The 18570-nt window shown below is 40.2% G+C and overlaps 1 protein-coding gene across 2 annotated transcripts in view; it reads right to left on the bottom strand.

Moving 5' to 3' along the window:
- The window catches only part of LOC123508834 (mediator of RNA polymerase II transcription subunit 12-like), a 47830-nt gene that overhangs the window by 3363 nt on the left and 25897 nt on the right, over positions 1 to 18570 (bottom strand). For both annotated transcript variants that reach the window (XM_045262792.1, XM_045262802.1), the window contains exon 6: positions 13718 to 13759. In XM_045262792.1, coding sequence (XP_045118727.1) covers positions 13718 to 13759 — 42 coding nt within the window. The remainder of the gene's footprint in view (positions 1 to 13717; positions 13760 to 18570) is intronic.

The raw sequence follows: 18570 nt of genomic DNA, 5'->3' as shown, positions 1-18570 counted from the left end.
ATACTCTTCACTCACTACTTATTCACTAGTCTATGCTTTACTGTTCAATCTAACCTTATTTCAGACTTTTCTTTTACTGTTCTAAGTCAAGTTCACTCACCAAAGAGGTCTAAATCACAATCATTTTCATCAGCCAGCTCTGTTACATCTAAGACCTAACCTCATCGATCACATTAGCATCTATAACTTCTTAAATGCCTTACTAACATAACTCTTTCCTAAACTTGTCTTCAATCCCTGCTTCTCTTCAACTGACTCCCTAACTTGTCTTCAATCCTGCTTCTCTTCACCCGACTCCCTCTCTTGTCTTCAATCCTGCTTCTCTTCACCCGACTCCCTCTCGTCTTCAATCCTGCTTCTCTTCACCTGACTCCCTTCTCTTGCAGCACAGACAAGCACAGTGGTCAAGCCAGTCATCAGGTGCCAGCACACAGTATACAGACACTGCAGCACTGTCATCTTCCTTCCAATGGTGTTTTGTTCTTCATGTTGCCGCTCCTGCTTGTAATCCTTGTGTTTTATCTCAAGTGGTGGTGTTTTTTTATTTTTCTTGATTTTATGATTTTTGGCTTAGAATCCTTTGCTTATACTATTTTTATCTCCTTGAAACAAAACCACTACTAATTCCAGTACTCCTTTACCTTCACCTCCTTGCAACAATTGAGTACTTCTTTTCAGTATACAAGATGTCTAAGGCTTCCCTCCTTCAGACAAAACAAGTACTTCCTTCCTTCCAGCGTGCAAGACCTATTGTTTCCCAGGTCATTTTCCAGCTACTTGCCTTGACTGGTGTGTCTTTCAGCGAGCTCCTTCCATCCAGCATCCACGTCACCTACCCTGAACCACCCAAAGAGGGGATTCTGGGCCTTCACAGGGTAACAAAGACAGAGAGGTGGAGGGGTGTAATTGTGATAGATCTGCAAAGGTTGAGTCACTGAAGATGCAAGGGGTACAAACAACCTCTCACTTTAGAAACACAGGCAAGGGAGAAGAATAAGGGTAACAAACGCCTCACAAACACAAGGTGAGTGTAGTAATCCGAGCCTCAGTCAGGTAAATCAAAGGTTCATGCTGTGGTTATGTTAGCAGCAACCAGTACTTTGATGGTTATGACAAGACACTCAACACCCTCCCCCAATGCCCCAGAACCTGCCAGTCACACCAGTTGTTCTGCCACATTATACCACACTATGCTAATGTAGACCGTGGTGTGTGGTGATGCTCTCACACACATAACTATCTTTGCATGAGTTGACGCTGTAGATATTCCCTTTTTTTTTCCCTTTAAGTGGTTCTCCAGCAAAGTGTGACAAAAAGGCAGGGAAAAAAGGAACCACTTAAGAAAATAGACCCAATACACACTTCCCTACCTTCATAAAAGTCTCCTGTTTATATCAAATGGTGAAAACAGGCACTTCTTAACCATTATCTTAAAAAAATAGGCAAACTGAGAATTATACTTTTTAATGGGTGTGGGTTAAGAAATGAGGTAATGGGTGACTTTAATGGGTGTGATGGTTATGTAAGGGAGCAGGTGATATTAATGGATTAATGGTTATGCTTCTCAGTCAAGACCAGGTTTAAAAATGAATGGTTGACTTAAAAAGATAAAACACCTCCAACCCAAAACATAATAACAAACCAACACCATCACAACACCATTAAAACACACTCATTTCACCATTAACACTCCCACATCAAAACATAACAAACCCACACCATCACAACACCATCAGACCCCACCCATATCACCATTAACACATCAAAACATAAACCCACACCATCACAATACCATCAAAACCCACCCATTTCACCATTAACACTCCCACATCAAAACATAACAAACTCGCACCATGACAACACCATCAGCCCCCCATATCACCATTAACACTCCCACATCATCACGTCACCATTAAAAATCCTTCCGTCACAGCACACTGCACCACAAAACATCACCAACACATCACCAAGGAAACAAAAAATAAAACCAGGGAAAAAAAACACACCGGAAAATTTATTAACTGGAAAAATGTAAATGAGAGAGAGAGAGAGAGAGAGAGAGAGAGAGAGAGAGAGAGAGAGAGAGAGAGAGAGAGAGAGAGAGAGAGAGAGAGTCTTTATCACAATGGGAAGAGGAAGAGGGGATGTAATCATTCATTCTAATGTCAAAGGAACAATGGAAATATAATCTCTCTCTCTCTCTCTCACACACACACACACACACACACACACACACACACACACACACACACACACACACACAAAGGGACAGGGAGCCAATGAAGAATATCCTCATAGACAATTAAATAAAAACTTACTTACAAAAGAGAAAAGTAAAAGCAAGTAGTGTAAATAAAGTAACACATGGAAGAAACTTAATAATAATAATAATAATAATAATAATAATAATAATAATAATAATAATAATAATAATAATAATAATAATCACACACCAGACATTTTCCACCACATGATAGTAACAATATACACAGCATAACATAACATAGCATAACCTACTGTCTTTTTATTGTAGTGTTCGTAAAAAGGAAGTCATGTATGTGTCAATGTCCACACGCACACATGCACACACAAACACACACGCAAATGTATATGAGCTAGGAGCATTTAAATATTTAGGTACAGGGAAGGGAAGGGAAGGGAGGGGAAAGGAAGGGAAGGGAAGGGAAGGGAAGGGAAGGGAAGGGAAGAGAAGAGAAGAGAAGAGAAGAGAAGAGAAGAGAAGAAGAAGAAGAAGAGAAGAGAAGAGAAGAAGAGAGAGAGAGAGAGAGAGAGAGAGAGAGAGAGAGAGAGAGAGAGAGAGAGAGAGAGAGAGAGAGAGAGAGAGAGAGAGAGAGAGAGAGAGAGAGAGAGAACCAAATACAATAAAGGAAAAAAAGCCAAATTAAATTAAGCCTAAAATGTCTGAGAAATAAATAATAAAACTCACTTGGAACTCTTAAAAATGCTAAAAAAATAAATAAATGAAATAGAATGAGCAAATAAAGATAGTAATTCTCCTTTTCTCTTCCCAATTTGTCTTTTCTTTTTTCTCCTATTCCTTCATTCTGTCTCCTCTTCCTTATTTCTTTGTTCTTTCTTTCCTTCTCTATGCATTTCTTTCACTGCATTCTCAAATATTAGCTTTTATGATATTTTCCATTTTATTTCAGTTCAGTTCAAGACAAAACAGTCAATTTACAGTTTCATCCAACCAGGGAATCTGTGATGTGGCTTGTGTTTTTCTGGAGAGCAATGTAGTGAAGTGATTGATAGTACATATATAGTTTCCGTCAAATCAATGCCGTTCGAGTTATGACTTTTTTCCAACTCCAGCTTATGTCTATCTCTCATTCCCTGTGATCTTGGGGGACCTGTGGGATTTTTTTTTTTCTTTCTTTTTCTTTTCTTTTCTTTTTTCTGAGTGGTGGCATTAAATTGGGTTTTTTGATGGGGAGCATCATTTTTTTTTGGGGGCAGGTGAGGGGCACTGAATTGAGTAATATGTGTTGCAAAAGAGGTCAGAAATTAACAAAATCACATAAAAAAATCGCTGAAAATACTTTGATGGTAGCGGTGGCGGTGGTGAGCACTGTTTTGTTACTCTTGAGCATCGCTGCCAATGATTCGCTACATTTCTGGCTGGATCCACTACATTTAGCAAAAACCCCAAAGGCTGATTAACCAAACCCAACATTGCAACTAAAAAAAATTCATTTGTCACAGAAATGCCACCCACCATCAATCATTTCACTACATACTCACCCAAAACACATGAGCCACATCAGATTCCACAGTAGGGTGAAACTCCAAATTGACCAAAAATTTTAACTAATTTTCTAAAACTTAATCTTTTTTTGCAGTTTTTTTTCATTTCAATAACAAATTTTCCTATTCAGCTCTTCATTCCTGCACCACAATTTCCCATCACTCTAATTTCAGTACAAAAAATTACAAACGCCGCCCATTTCTTATCACTCCTTAAAGATTTTCTCATTTCCCTTTAATCTCAATACAAAATTCGCATTCCTCACCTCACACATAAAACATCCCCATTTCCCTTTTATTTCACTACAAAATCTCCCATTTCTCACCTCACCCATAAAAAAAAAAAAAAAAAAAAAAAAAACTCCCATTTCCCTTTCATTTCACATCAAAAACTCCAATTTCTCACCACATTATACAAAACACTCCAGCGACTCAACTAACCTCCACAGTGAGTATTTATCATTCATCCCCCTGCATACAACTACCTCTTTGTAACCCTGTGAGATCCTACCAGACCCACACCCACACCCCCACGGCAGGGCTGGGCAGGTGTGGCGGGTGTGTGTGGTTGAGAGCGGGTGTAGGGCGCCGAGGGATAGTCAGGGTGGGTGTATAGGTGTGTGGGTGCCCCCTGACATTCAGTACCCTTGTCTGTCCTTCCCTTGAGCAATGTAAGGCACTATTTAAGGCACTGTGTTTAAGTAAGTGCCAGGTTAGTGGTTTGGAAGCTGCTATAGGCACTACTAAATGCCACACTGCTTTGCTACATTCAGCTACTGTGTGTGGAAGAGACAGGAGAGAAAGAGAAGAGGAGAGGAGGAGTAGGAGGATAAAGCAGTAGTAGCAGTAGTAGTAATAGTAGTGTATAGTTAGAAAATTATGATGGTACAAAGAGACGGGAGAGAAAGAGAAGAGGAGGACTAGGATAAAGCAGTAGTAGTAATAGTAGTAGTGTAATAGTTAATAGTAAGAAAATTATGATGGCAGAAAAAGACGGAAGAGGAAGAGGAAGAGGAAGAGGAAGAGGAAAAGGATGAGGAAGAGGAAGATAAAGAGAAGAGGTGTAGGATAAGGCAGCAGTAGTAGTAATAGTAGTAGTGTAATAGTTTATGGGGAGAAATTTATGGTGGTAGAAAGCAATAGTAGTAGTTTATAGTGCAAAAAATACAGAAATTGTAGTTTTAGTGATAGTGGTGATTGTGGTAGTGTTACTGATGGTGCAAAGTAGTAGTAGAAAATCAAGTAGTAGAAAAGGGTTAGTAAGAAAATTATGATGGTAGAAAACTATAGAAACAGTAGTTCATCGAGCCAAATATAGAGAAATTGTAGTTTTAGTAGGGTGGTGGTGATAGTGACGGTGATAAGTAGTAGTAGAAACCCTTTGTGATGGTAATGACAGCATGAGTAGTACTTTGTGAAGGAAAAATCATATGGTGAAGAGGGACTGTAGTGGTGATTGAAGTGGGTAACAGTAGCAGTAGAAAGAAGTGATAATATTGACAGTAGTAGTGGTAGTAGTGATAGTAGCAGCAGTAGTAGCAGTGGGTAGCTAAGTAGGTGAAGCAGTCCGTCTTAAAACCAAATCAGTAGGTTGTTCTTCCCCACCACCACCACCACCACCGTCACCCTCCTCGCCCTTGCTGCCGTCACCCAGCATAGCGGCGGCGGCAGCGGCAGCATTAGCCTTCTTCTGTGAGGCGGTGGAGCAGAGGAGGACGTGTTCCTTGATGTAGTACCTGTTTCTGAAAGTCCTGCGGCAGATTGGACACACGTACTCCTCGCCCGAGTGTTGGACGCGCTTGTGTTTGTTAAGGTTTGACCGGGACGTGAATGTCTTGTGGCAGATATCGCACACTATGGGTGATGACGAGGGTGGGGTGCCTACTACCGCCGCCCCCACCACGCCCCCGACCCCTACCGCGTTCCTGGTGGAGGTGGTAGTGGAGGTGGGGGTGGTGGCTGGGGTGGTGGATGGGGGAGTGAACCCAGGGAGGAAGGTGGAGAGAGGGGATGGGGTGAGCGACTGACTGAGTGATGGGGAGGGGGATCGGCCAGCCCCTGGGGACCTTAACACTGCTGCCTTGCCCTGGGGGAGGTGTGGGGTGACTGGCTTGGCTCGGATACCCACTGGGATACCCCCTGGGGATGCTGGGGAGCGCATGAGCCCTGGGGATATGCCCTGCCCCGGGGACCTGGAGGTACTCGGGGATCTGCCCTGCCCCCGGTGGCCGCTGTGCCCCGCCCGCCGACCCCATGTGGTCTGCTACCAGGCGCGCGAAGGTGCCTGAAAGTAGCAAAACAGACGGTCACTGGGGGCGGCGGCGGCGGCGACAGCGGCAGCACAGACGGCTTGGCAAGACCACACCGGCCATGCGTCTTTGCTTTGTGTTTGGATAGACAGGAGGGAGGCTGTGTATTCATATGTTTATGTTTGTGTTTGTGTTTGTGTGTGTGTGTGTGTGTGTGTGTGTGTGTTCGTGAGTGTCGTCATAACAAATTTTTTTCTCTCTGAATACCAAATGATCATGTTTTTTTTGTTTTTTTTTAAGTTTATGTAAGATTATGGCATTTTTTCCAACTCTGTCTTTGTCTGTGTTTTGATGCATCAAGTTTGTTCATGTCTCATCTTTAACTACACTAAATCATTCCTTCTATTTAATCATTCTTACTATGCATCCTTATTACTACTCCTTGTAAGGCTTAATTGTGCCTTTGTGGAACTTAGCACTAGGCCTTTTGATCTAACAGGCCTGAACAGTGCTTGCATTCATGTCTTTAATGTTATTCTATTTTTATTGCAATTATTATTATTATTATTACTATTATTCACTTTTATCACTCTCTTCAGTTATCATTACATTTCACTTATTTCCGTCACTGTATTGAATTTTCTTACTATTATTACTCTCGTTCATAATCAACGCACTATTCTTTATATCTACACATACAAAACAAAACTCTCTCTCTCTCTCTCTCTCATGCAAACACAATAAAGAACATACAAAACAAATACATTCTTTCAAAATCAAAACACAATAAAATACAAAAGACAATAGAATAAACAAAATAAACAAAACAAAAAGAAAAAGAGCAAAACAATTATATGAGCACTTCACTACAAAATTAAAGTAAAGACTAATTAAAAAAAATATAGACAAATAGAACCTCTCTCTCTCTCTTACATACATACACACACACACACACACTAACAAATAAAAATAAATACACACAAATACAAAACAACAGCAACAACAACAACAATGGCAGCAGCTCTTACCTCCCCATATATAAACTCCTTGGAAAGCATGTGAGGTGACGAGGGGGGGGGAAAAAAAGGAAAAGGGGGGAAGGGGGAAAGGTGGAAAAAAAAAAAAAAAAAAAAAAAAAAGTTGGATCCATTGATAATTATTTAAGTCTGTGCATTTATCTTTATTATCAATGGTGAAAATACAGTGGAGGAGGAGGAGGAGGAGGAGGAGGAGGAATAAAGGTCGCAGTTGTAATATATCTCGCTGTACACTTTCAAGAGGAACGGAGATAAATAACAGCTTTTCTCTTATTTCCCTTCTATGCTCATTTTAGAACAGTTCGCAGCACAAGGCAATGCACAAACACTGCACAATAACAATAAACAAATTCACCCCTTTTCCCTTCATTTCTTTCCTTTTCTGGTTATTTTCCATCAAGCAGGAAAAGTCAGTCAACCAGTATTCATTCACTCATTCTAACATTTTTAATTTACTCAGTATCTCACTCATCACGTCACTTTTCACTCTCATATTCATTCATAACCTCAATCACTCCTTCACTCTATCACTCTATTCTCACTCATATAAATGCCTAAATTACTGCTGTGGGAAAGTCGATGGTAAACTAGTAAGGTGGTGGTGGTGGTGGTGTTGTTCGTAGCTGTGGTGATGAAGTTGATTATTGTACATAGTGGTGGTGGTTAGTGAGTTTATTTGGGAGCTCCTAGTGATGGTCCTAGCTATCAGTGGGGCTCTTGGTGGGTAACTGAGGCTGGTTGGAGCAGTGTGAAGCAGAGGGAAGCCTAGTTCATGATTTATTTTTATCTATTCATCTACTTATTATTTTTTTTTAATGGAAGAGGGGAAGCTGACCTAGGGCATCGAAAAATATAACAAAGGGCCAAGCATAAAAAAAAAAAAAAAAAAGGTGACTAGTTGTGTGTTACTTTGGTTTCATGGTGTTTGAAGGGTAAGCTCAGAGGACACAAGGCCACACACAACACCACATACACTTCAGTTTGGTGGTGACAGACTAGCTTATGGTTAGTTGTGGTGGAGTAAAGGTGCTGCTGATAGTGGTGTGGAAAGCTTAAAGGACACAGGGCCACACAACACCACACACACTTCAGTTTGGTGGTGACAGAGACTAGTTTGTGGTTAGTTGTGGTGCTGTTGGTGGTGACAGACTAGTTTGTGGTTAGCTGTGGTGGAGTAGAGGTGCTGGTGGTGGTGGTGGTGGTGTGGGAAGCTTAAAGGACACAGGGCCACACAACACCATGCACTTCAGTTTGGTGGTGACAGACTAGTTTGTGGTTAGTTGTGGTGGAGTAGAGGTGCTGGTGGTGGTGGTGTGGGGTTAGTTGTGGCAGAGGAGTGGTGGTTCCTGGTGGTGGTGGTGGGTGAAGTACGGGGGTCACAGGGCCACACAACACCACACACTTCAGTTTGGTGGTGACAGAGACTAGTTTGTGGTTAGCTGTGGTGGAGTAGAGGTGGTGGTGGTGGTGGTGTGGGAAGCTTACAGGACACAGAGCCACGCAACACCATACACTTCAGTTTGGTGGTGACAGAGACTAGTTTGTGGTTAATTGTGATGGAGTAAAGGTGCTGGTGGTGGCAGTGTGGGGTTAGTTGTGGTAGAGGAGTGGTTCCTGGTGATGGTGGGTGAAGCAAGGGGGACACAGGGCCACACAGCATTGCCTACACCTTAGCCTGGTTCGTTTCTCATGTCCCCGCAGGTTACATCTCTTGCACCGCCACCGCCTCGCCCCCTCCTGCTGGGGACAGTGCAGCGCCGCCCCCCCTGCCGCTGTGGAGGGGGTGCGGCATGGGTAGTGGGGGTAGGGGTGATGGCCTCCTCTGTCCCCCACTGCTGCCACCACTGTCCTCACAGCTGGAACAGTGAGGGATGGACACTCAGCCCACCACACCACCACCACCACTATCACCACACTGTTATACTATTACCACCACCACCACCACCACCACCATCACTGCTATCACCACACCGTTATACTATTACTTTCATCACCACCACTACACTGTTATTACTATCATCACCACCATCACTTCTATCACCACCACCATCACAACACCATACTGTATATCATCACACTTATCACCACACACAAACATACATATGCATACACCAGTACATATTGCATTTTCTTATCTTCTGTATATATTGTAAAATGTAGTAATACCTTCTCCTCATCTCCATAAACACCCCCTCACACATCACCCCCCACAATGCTGTCAACATTAAAAAAAACCCGGTTCCATTCATCACAACACCACTACACGTCCCTTCATCACTACCATCCCTGCCGCCCACCAAAACTGTTACACCATTTTCTTTCACCACATTACACAGCACCACAATATGCCTCTTCCTCCCAAGGTCATTCATGGTAAGTTGTGAATGAGTGAGGAAGTAAATGATTTGGTGGTACATTGTAATACTGTCTTCAAGTTTTCCTCAAGTTCTGTTTTCCTCAGCTTTACGGAACAAAAATTGACGAACAAAAATGATGTTGAGATGATGTTATAATTGAATGAATGAATGAATAGAGGCACACACATATATTTCATTTTCAGTTTCTCTCATCTTCACATCTTCCCAACTTAAAAGAAAATAATAAGAAATAAGACAAATTATGAATGTATGAATAAATGATAGGTGTCATATATAAATGTCTCAGTTTCATTCATCAAAGTTCCCCTCACCACCTTGCATTTCTATAAATTACACAACACAAAAACACAAAAGAACAAAGCTTAGAAAATGACAAATGATTAATAAAGAAAGGAGTGAAAGGGTGACATTAACAAGTTTCCTTCAAAGTTTCATCAAAGTTTCCCCACATAGAGTTCCATTTCCCTTAAAAAAAATGAGTCAAAAGATAAAAATGATAAATAATGAGTGAATGAATGAATGAATGAATGGATAAATGGATGACATAAGTATTTTTCAGTTTTCTTACAAGTTAAATTTCCCTCAAGTTAACAGAAGAGGCAAAAGAACAAAAAACATAGTAATAATGAAGAAAAGTTGGAAATGCATGAATGAATGACGGAATGTGACAAAAATATTCAGTTTCCCTCACCAAGTTACATTTCTCTAAACTTTACGAATGGAAGAAGAAAAATAAAAATAAAACTTGTGTATTTGACGAGACGAATTGCTGGCCAGAAAAAATTAATAAACAAAAATAAACAAACAGGAATAGCTACATGGCACTTCAACGGCTCTTCCCATGGCACTGAGAGAACCCGAGGGGCACTGACGCAAACACCGCCCTCGACCAGTGCCACCCACCAGCACTATATGGCACTGCTTGGCTAACAGGTAACAGGTGGGGGTGGAGTGGCACTAACCCAGCCTGGCACTCCATCCCACCACACCCCGTCACAGCCACCACACCACCTCGAGGGGCTGTGTGGCGTTGGGGAGGGACAGGCACACAGAGGAGCACGGAACACTCATTTCAGAACACATTTGCAACACAGCGAGGTAGTGGAACACCTGCCCACCGCTTGCCTCACCTGCGCCACGGTATATTAAGCTCGTCTAGCTCTCCTGGGCTCTACCGTGGACCAACCGAACGTACCCCAGCTTACCCCCCTCTCCCCTTCTCCCTGAGCACTGGTAGGGGTGTGGGGAGGGAGGGTACAGCCTGCCCAAGCCTAGGTTACTCTATTACTACAGGGCATTATTAAAGAAAATGGTAATTTCTTTTCAGGGGAAACCACACAGAGTATAAATGATTATTGATTCTTATTATGTCCCTTATGGTGGGTTAGACTTATCCAATTGGTGACAAGTGATAATTTCCCTCAACTTGTTTTAGGGTGATTAGTAAGTGCACATTTGGAATTGAAACCATCAGCAGTTCATTAACATTTCACAGCTAAGCACTGGCGAACACTGGACTCGAGGCAACACACTGGTGAAACATGAGCGACGCAACACACCGGCTTGTGTTCTGCAAGGCATTGTTGTCCTCTTATCACGACTCTTCTCAAAGGCCACACACAACACTACACTCCTAACAATGCTGTAGAATCCTTCCTCAACTAATGGTATTCCTTAAACTATCACTACTATCATGGAAATCCCAATAACTTCTACCTGAGTTTTTATATCATGAAAACACCCATAACTATAATAATTTCCACTAAAGCCTATTGAACACTTGAAAAGCTAACTAACTTGCACTAAAGACTCATAAACTATCACTAGAATCCTAAAACCACCCTTGGAAACCTTAGTAACTTTCCCTCAACCCTGCAAAATTATAAAAACTCTTGAAAAACCCAATAATATCAACCAATCAAACTCTCACTTTAAAATCATCACCACACCCTTGAAATATCCCATACACCCACTGGAGCCTACAGAAGTAGTCGAGATAAGCCGGCAAAATGCTTGAGAAAACACACCACTGGGCGACACAGAACTGAGCTTACAATTAAAGGATTTCTTATGGCGAGAACAGGAAACGTCAGTGCATGCAAGACTCGAACTGCGGAGTGCAGGGTTTGGTTGCTGGTGTGGTTTCCTCTGACACACGCCCAACACACACTAAGTGCCCACTGGAGGAAGGTACAGGGACGGAGGGAGGGATGGACTGGGGCAACACACGGGAGAAAAATAATCTTCTCTTTACTAATTCAAATGGTGAGGTTGTGGTGTACTGAGGAAATGATGGTTAAAATACAATGTTCTCACTAGTGTTATGGTTATTGTATGTTCTTCAGTGTGAAGGGGATGTTATTGTTGTACTACAAGTTGTACTGGGAGTTGTAGTGAGTTATGAGTACTTTGAATGCACACAACCTTCTCACAAGTGTTATGGTTAAAGCCTGTCCTTGAGATTGTAATAAGATGCTGGAGTTATAACTACATCCAACAAAAGGGTTAAAAAAAGAAAAAAAAAAAAAAAAGCACAACCTCCTTTCACAAGGATTGAGAAAAACACTACAAATGTTATAATTATCAGCTGTCCTTGAGAGTGTAAAGGATGTTATTGCCACACTACAGGCTGTAATGAGGTTGTGGTGGAGTATTCTGAACACACAAAGGGTCAAAGCAACCTTCTTGCTAGACTCTCACAAGTGTTATGGCCAACCTGTTCTTGGGAAGGCACCTCACTGTTACACTAGTGATTGCGAAGGACTCTGAGGGACACAGTGACAGAGTGAGTGGGTTCTCCAGCAATGCCAAAGTCCTGAAGGTGCAAACTAGTACCTCAGGAATGCTACTGCTATGCCAGGCGTGAGATGGAGTGCTTCAAGTGACAACGAGGGCAACAACGATGATAATTTTTCTCATTCTAAGACTGACATAAGAAAATTTTAATGATCAGTTTAGTTTTCTGGGTATTTAACATTTGAATTTCATAACTCGGATAGACAACACTTTACAGCGAACTCTGAAGGTGTAGTGTAGAGTTCTGACAAATACAAGGGTGCCAAATGAATCAATGAAGCTGTACTCAGTGGGGTATGTAAAGGGCAGACAGTGTAACCCTTCCTTAGCAAATAGAAAAGGATGAGCAGTTCCTTTCTCAACCTTTGCATTCCCTGTCTTACCTAACCACTACCAAAAGGTGAATCTACAAACAGCTGGTCCCAGAAAAATTACAGACCAGGATTCAAACTCAGGAATTCTTTGGAGTACAGTATCCACTTCTTTCTTCCTCTATTATTTTTCGTTTGAACTGACTGGTAGCTATTTAAAGGCTGTGAAAACCTGAGTGGCCTGTCCTAGATATTCTTCACTAGTATTTGACTCCAGGAATTGTTATGAATACGGTGGCAAGATCTTTTTCTCTCTTGCCTTCACTTTAGCTACTTATACTTCAGCCTTTCAATATCTTTCTATTCTGATGCAACTGAACACTAATGCCAAAAATTTTATCTAGTCTGGTGAGTATAAATAAGAATGTTTTTACTACTGATGACACAGAATCCCAGTTAACTACTAATGAAAAACTGCCCTTGAAAACACCAATGACTTTAAGTACAGCCTGATTAAAAAGGTCAATGTTTCCTTACTGACAGTAGAGAAACGTCACTATCACTTGAAAAAGATCCTTGAAAACACTAATAACTTTACTCATAGCCTGATAACAATAGTAATAAGAATGTTTTCCCCCAACGATAGCACAGAAACTTCACCATCACTTGAAAATCACCCTCGAAAACACCAATAACTTCAACTACTAGATAAAAATAGTGAAGTTTTTTTCCCCCACTAATAGCACAAAACTTCACCATCACTTGAAAACACCAATAATTTACTACAACTACATAAAAAATAGTGAATGTTTTTCCCCACTGATAGCACAAAACTTCACCATCACTTGAAAACACCAATAACTTTAACAAGACAAAAATAGTTAATGTTTTTCCTAACTGATACTAGAGAAACGCCCTTGAAAACACCAATAACTTCAACTAGAGCCTCACAAAAGTACGCAGCAAGTCACCCAAGCATTTCAAGAACCCCATCACACGTCTGGCATTGCAACACAACCTGACACGCCGATAGACAACCCTGCCAAATGTAAGCACAACGAACTTAGGGCACAGTTACAAGGGAGGGAATGTCTGGGAAGGGGAGGGGGATTTGTGGGGGTTGAGAGGCAGTGAGTGTGTGTTGGGGTGACAAGACAGAAGGGTCCACAAGCTGTACTTACCCTGAGAGAGTTCATCTGGTGCTGTGGGTCCGAGTGGAGAATCTGCGGAGGGAGAGAGAAAAAAGATGATCAGGGAATATGTTAAAAGTTACCAATGGGATCCAAATCTAAGAAATTACTGAAAAATATGAAGAGTACAATTATTTTGAAAGCATAAGAAAAAGTGTTATATCCTCTCCGCTTTTCATCACGGAGAGAAAAAAGATGATCAGGGGATATGTTAAAAGTTACCAATAGGATCCGAATAAAAAAAATTACTGGAAAAAAGGGGAAAAATATGAAAAGAGGTGAATTATTTTGATAGCATAAGAAAAAGGAGTTATGTCATTTCTAATATACATCAAGAGTTTTCCAGTTTTTCATTACTCAGGTTTATATAAGATTAGTTTTCCCAATTATCATGTGAAATTTGAATGTGTGTGTGTATGGTGTTTGATCGTATTGAAGGCTGCTGAGAGAGAGAGAGAGAGAGAGAGAGAGAGAGAGAGAGAGAGAGAGAGAGAGAGAGAGAGAGAGAGAGAGAGAGAGAGAGAGAGAGAGAGAGAGAGAGAGAGAGAGAGAGAGAGAGATCAAAGCCAGCCAGCCCTTCCCTTCATTAATATTTATTGATTCATGTCACATCGCATTACACGGAACATAAAAACAAGATGCTTAGAATAAAAAAAAAATAAATAAATAAATAAATACATAAAATAAAACAAATAACAATAATAATAAAGAAAACGTAGGTGAATATATAGTTTAGATGCATAACTCCAATAATAGTAATAATATAATCCCTTCCACAGTACATGCTATTATATCTATATACATACAAAGCCTCAAGTAAAAGAAAATACATTAAATACATCAAATATACACACAGATTAAATGCACAAGTTTAATGATTCTTACACAACTTACCTTCCCATACACCATTTGAATATTTTGTTCAAGCTCTTCTTAATTCCTGATTTGAGCTTATAATAACAAATCTCATAAACTTTGTACAATATTTCTCATTTCAAGCTTAAAATCAGTGGTGACACCTGTTTCTTTATTGAAGCTTACAGAGGAATGTGTCTTTTAAGCTTTCTACAATAATGATTCAAGCTTATACGAGGAAAATATTGTGTGAGCTTTCTCTTTTCCTCATTTCAAGCTTATAATGATGTGTTGTAAGCTTTCCATTTCCTGACTCAAGCTTATAGTCTATTACGCTACTTATACCTTGAGCTTTAGAGATCCATCTTCAAAGCTGACTGTTGTTCATTAAAGCTTGCACAGGAAGGAGCTCATAACTACTGCCTTGCTTACCTCAATATTCCCAGCACATACTTTAAACACATTCTAGTCTGACTTCCATCTTATCTTTCTTATTTATTACTTTATCTATCAGTGGCCACAAGTTAATTAAGTACCAGTATTACCTTATTTAAAGCATTACCCTGAGAAGACACTTTAATGTTGTATCCCCTATGCTGTAATACATTAGTCATCTCATCTACTATTACAATATCTGATTCCTATTTTTATCAAGGGGATGATGGGAGTGTTAAGTCTTTGATGGTTTATTTCTTCCTATTTCTACAAGGGGATAGTTATCTAGTACTAATATGAAGTGTTCTGTGATTATTCATTCATATTTTCACTATAGTAAGTTTGGATAATTATCTTCAATGCGTTATGACTCTATTCCTTCATGCTTCACTAAGGAAAGCTTGAGGAGTTACTTGATCTATTACAAAACCTTAATTCATCATGTTTTTCCCGAAGACTGTCTGGAGTAATTACCTTCAGTGTTGCATGACTACTCCTTCATATCTTTAGTGAGACAGACAGCCTTTCTTTCCTCTATCATGTGGGTGTTGCATTTCTTACAGTACTTTGCTTTCACATAGAGACACATCCGAGTCATGGGAAGAAAACTGTCTGGCTCTTTGATGCCTCGTTCCTTCATGCAGAACCCTCATCTCTGCCTAGCCAAACATTCCTTCTGCCTCTTTCTCAGATTCACACATACTCCTTTGCTTTCATATAGAGAAACCACAAGCCACAACAAAACTAATTTATGCTTCATTCCTGGCATGTGTCACTCCCATTGAGGCAAAAGAAACAGAACTGCCTCTTTTTTTAAATCCATACATGTCCTTTACTCCATCTCTCTATCTCTACTTGCTTGTAAAACCCATGTCTCTCTACCATCCACACTTCATCCTTCCTCACTGCCTTAGCTTCCACCTCTCCTTACACAAATACTTCTTTTCTTGTTCACTCTTACTCTTACCAGCATCCATCCATCTTTCATTCTATCCCTCCACCTCCTAGTCTCAGCTTCTAACTCTAAAGTCTATCCTCACACTATCTACTTCTTTGTTCCATGTCTCTTCCTCTTACTAACATCCACAAATACTCCTTTTCTCTATCTTCCACCTATCCCTATCCAAATACTTGTTTAAATCCTTCACGTTCTCAATAACACTTGTCTTCACCCTATCCTTCCACTTCTTGTTCTTATCACTAACATCTCTTCCACATATTCAATTCTTCCACCTCTACCTCCCCATTTTCCCTCCTAGCTTGTTCAAATCCACTCAAATGTTATGCTTTCCTTATAGAAGAGTCTGGCGATCATACACATGCACGCACACACACACAGGTTAGCATGAGCATTGAGTGTGACAGGCCACCACTAGATAAAACACCATTACAACTTTATTTCATGTGTTTTTTTTGGGTGGTCTACAGTTTCCAGTCATTCCCCGATTAACTGTACACTCCCTCCCCCACTCGCCGTGCCTGTCTGTCTGTCTGTCCGTAGCCGCTCAGCCCACACGCCAGCACTTGTTATTGAAAAGCGTCGGACAAAAGTGATTAAATTATTATTAATATGCATACAAACATACACACGTACAGGCACATGCGCACACACGTCCATACACAACCACCCACACACGCGCATGTATACACACATATACAGAAACTTACCTCAATGTTCATATACAACAAAAGCAAGTCCAATAAATCCAGATATTATCATTCTAATGGGATTTTTTTTTTTTTTTATGAGGGTGTATGGGTGGAAAAAAATTGCCTTTTGTTTGACTTTAAAGATGATAGACACAAACAGACAGCCAGAGCAATGATGGGAAATCAATACAAGGGGAGCTCATGTTTCCAAGCCTTGCTAAAAATTTATCACCAGCACCACCACCACTCCACCCCCTACACCCATCCATCCATCAATTAATCACCACCCAATCTGGCCAGCTATCCACCCTCATCATCGCTATACTGTAAAGATGGTGCCTTGGAAATGAAAAATCACGACTATTTCCTCATTTTTCCACCTTCATTACACCAAAACTAGTGATACCTTTTGAAATATACTTAAAATTCACACACTGCTTACTTTTTCTGCTCTCGTCACCCCAAAACTGTATGAATGGCACCTTTAAAATGAAAAAATCATCATATTTTTCTACTTTTATTGCAACAAAACTATGGATACCTTTTGAAATATGCTTACAAATTACCACTTATCTCATCTTTTCTTCTCTCATCACCACAAAAACTCTATGGATATTAATGGTTAAAAAGTTAAAGTTCGCTGGTTTTAGTTCCAGTATCCATCCCATCCAATGCTCTCCAGAATGTCAGCCAGAACCGAACTCCCCACTGTACCACTCCAATCACTGCAGTAACCTCCCAGTACACAGCTTAATCCCTTCAATACTGGGACACATTTTTACCTTGAGATTTGAATATGATTAGACCATTGTATTGACATTAGGAAGGGTCTATGGAGGTCAGAAGATTAATGGTCAGTCTTCACTATTTTAATCCCCCACATAAGTTTCTAAAGCTGTATAAAATCATCATATAGTGGGCAGAATGAATAAGAAAATGCATCATGGCACTCAAGGGGTTAAACTCATGAGCCCAAATGAGACTCAATCTGCCGACCTAAGCAATGCCAGGCCAGCACGTTACCATTGTACTAACCAGAGGCTCGTACAGAGGATGTCACCTTTAAAATGAAAAAATGACCACAATTATCTTATTTTTCAACCTTTATTGCACCAAAAACTAATGATACTTTTTTCAAATACACAAATTTACCACTTGTCTTACTTTCTCTACCCTCATCACTAAAAAAACAGCATGAATCCTTTCCCAACCTTTGTCGTGACAAAACCACAGTACTTTGAACTCTTACTAGAAATAACTGGTATGGTCAATTAAATAATCAAGGTAGCTTATCACATGCGGCCTTGAGGGTTAAAATTTATCTGTTCATATTTGTTCATTCTTGTGTTATGAGACCAAAAATAAAGAGATAAGGAAGTGATGTGTAAAGGATAAGAAAAAAACAAAGCAGAAAAAGGAAGAAATATGTAACAACCTTGGGATTATAAGGAAGGATAGGGAAGAGAAATTATTGAAAAGAAAAACAAACACAAGGAAATTTCATGGAGATAACAAGAGCAGGAAATATACAACAAAAAACTGTATGAGGTTATCAGATACAAAATAATTGAGAAAACAGTAAAATTAGAAAAAATAATAACAAACCTCTTGAAAAAAACAAATATATAAAATAAAATAAAAAAACAACAACACCAAAACTAGACAAGACACCAACAAACACACAACCATTAAGGGGAAAAAACCCAACCGGTGAAATAAAAGACGACATTTTCTATTTATTTATTTTTTTAAGTTAGGTTCATTTATTAATAGATATTAGTTTCCATATTCGAGACTAAAAAATGCATTGAATAGATACCCAGGGGGCCTCTAGCCATTGGGCCATTTGCAAACACTTTATAATCCATAGGCTACACATTATCAGCTACAACTACAACACCAAC

Source organism: Portunus trituberculatus, chromosome 3 (genome assembly GCF_017591435.1).
Source record: "Portunus trituberculatus isolate SZX2019 chromosome 3, ASM1759143v1, whole genome shotgun sequence".
Classification (NCBI taxonomy): Eukaryota; Metazoa; Arthropoda; class Malacostraca; order Decapoda; family Portunidae; genus Portunus; species Portunus trituberculatus.
This window is presented reverse-complemented; position numbering and strand designations above follow the sequence as displayed.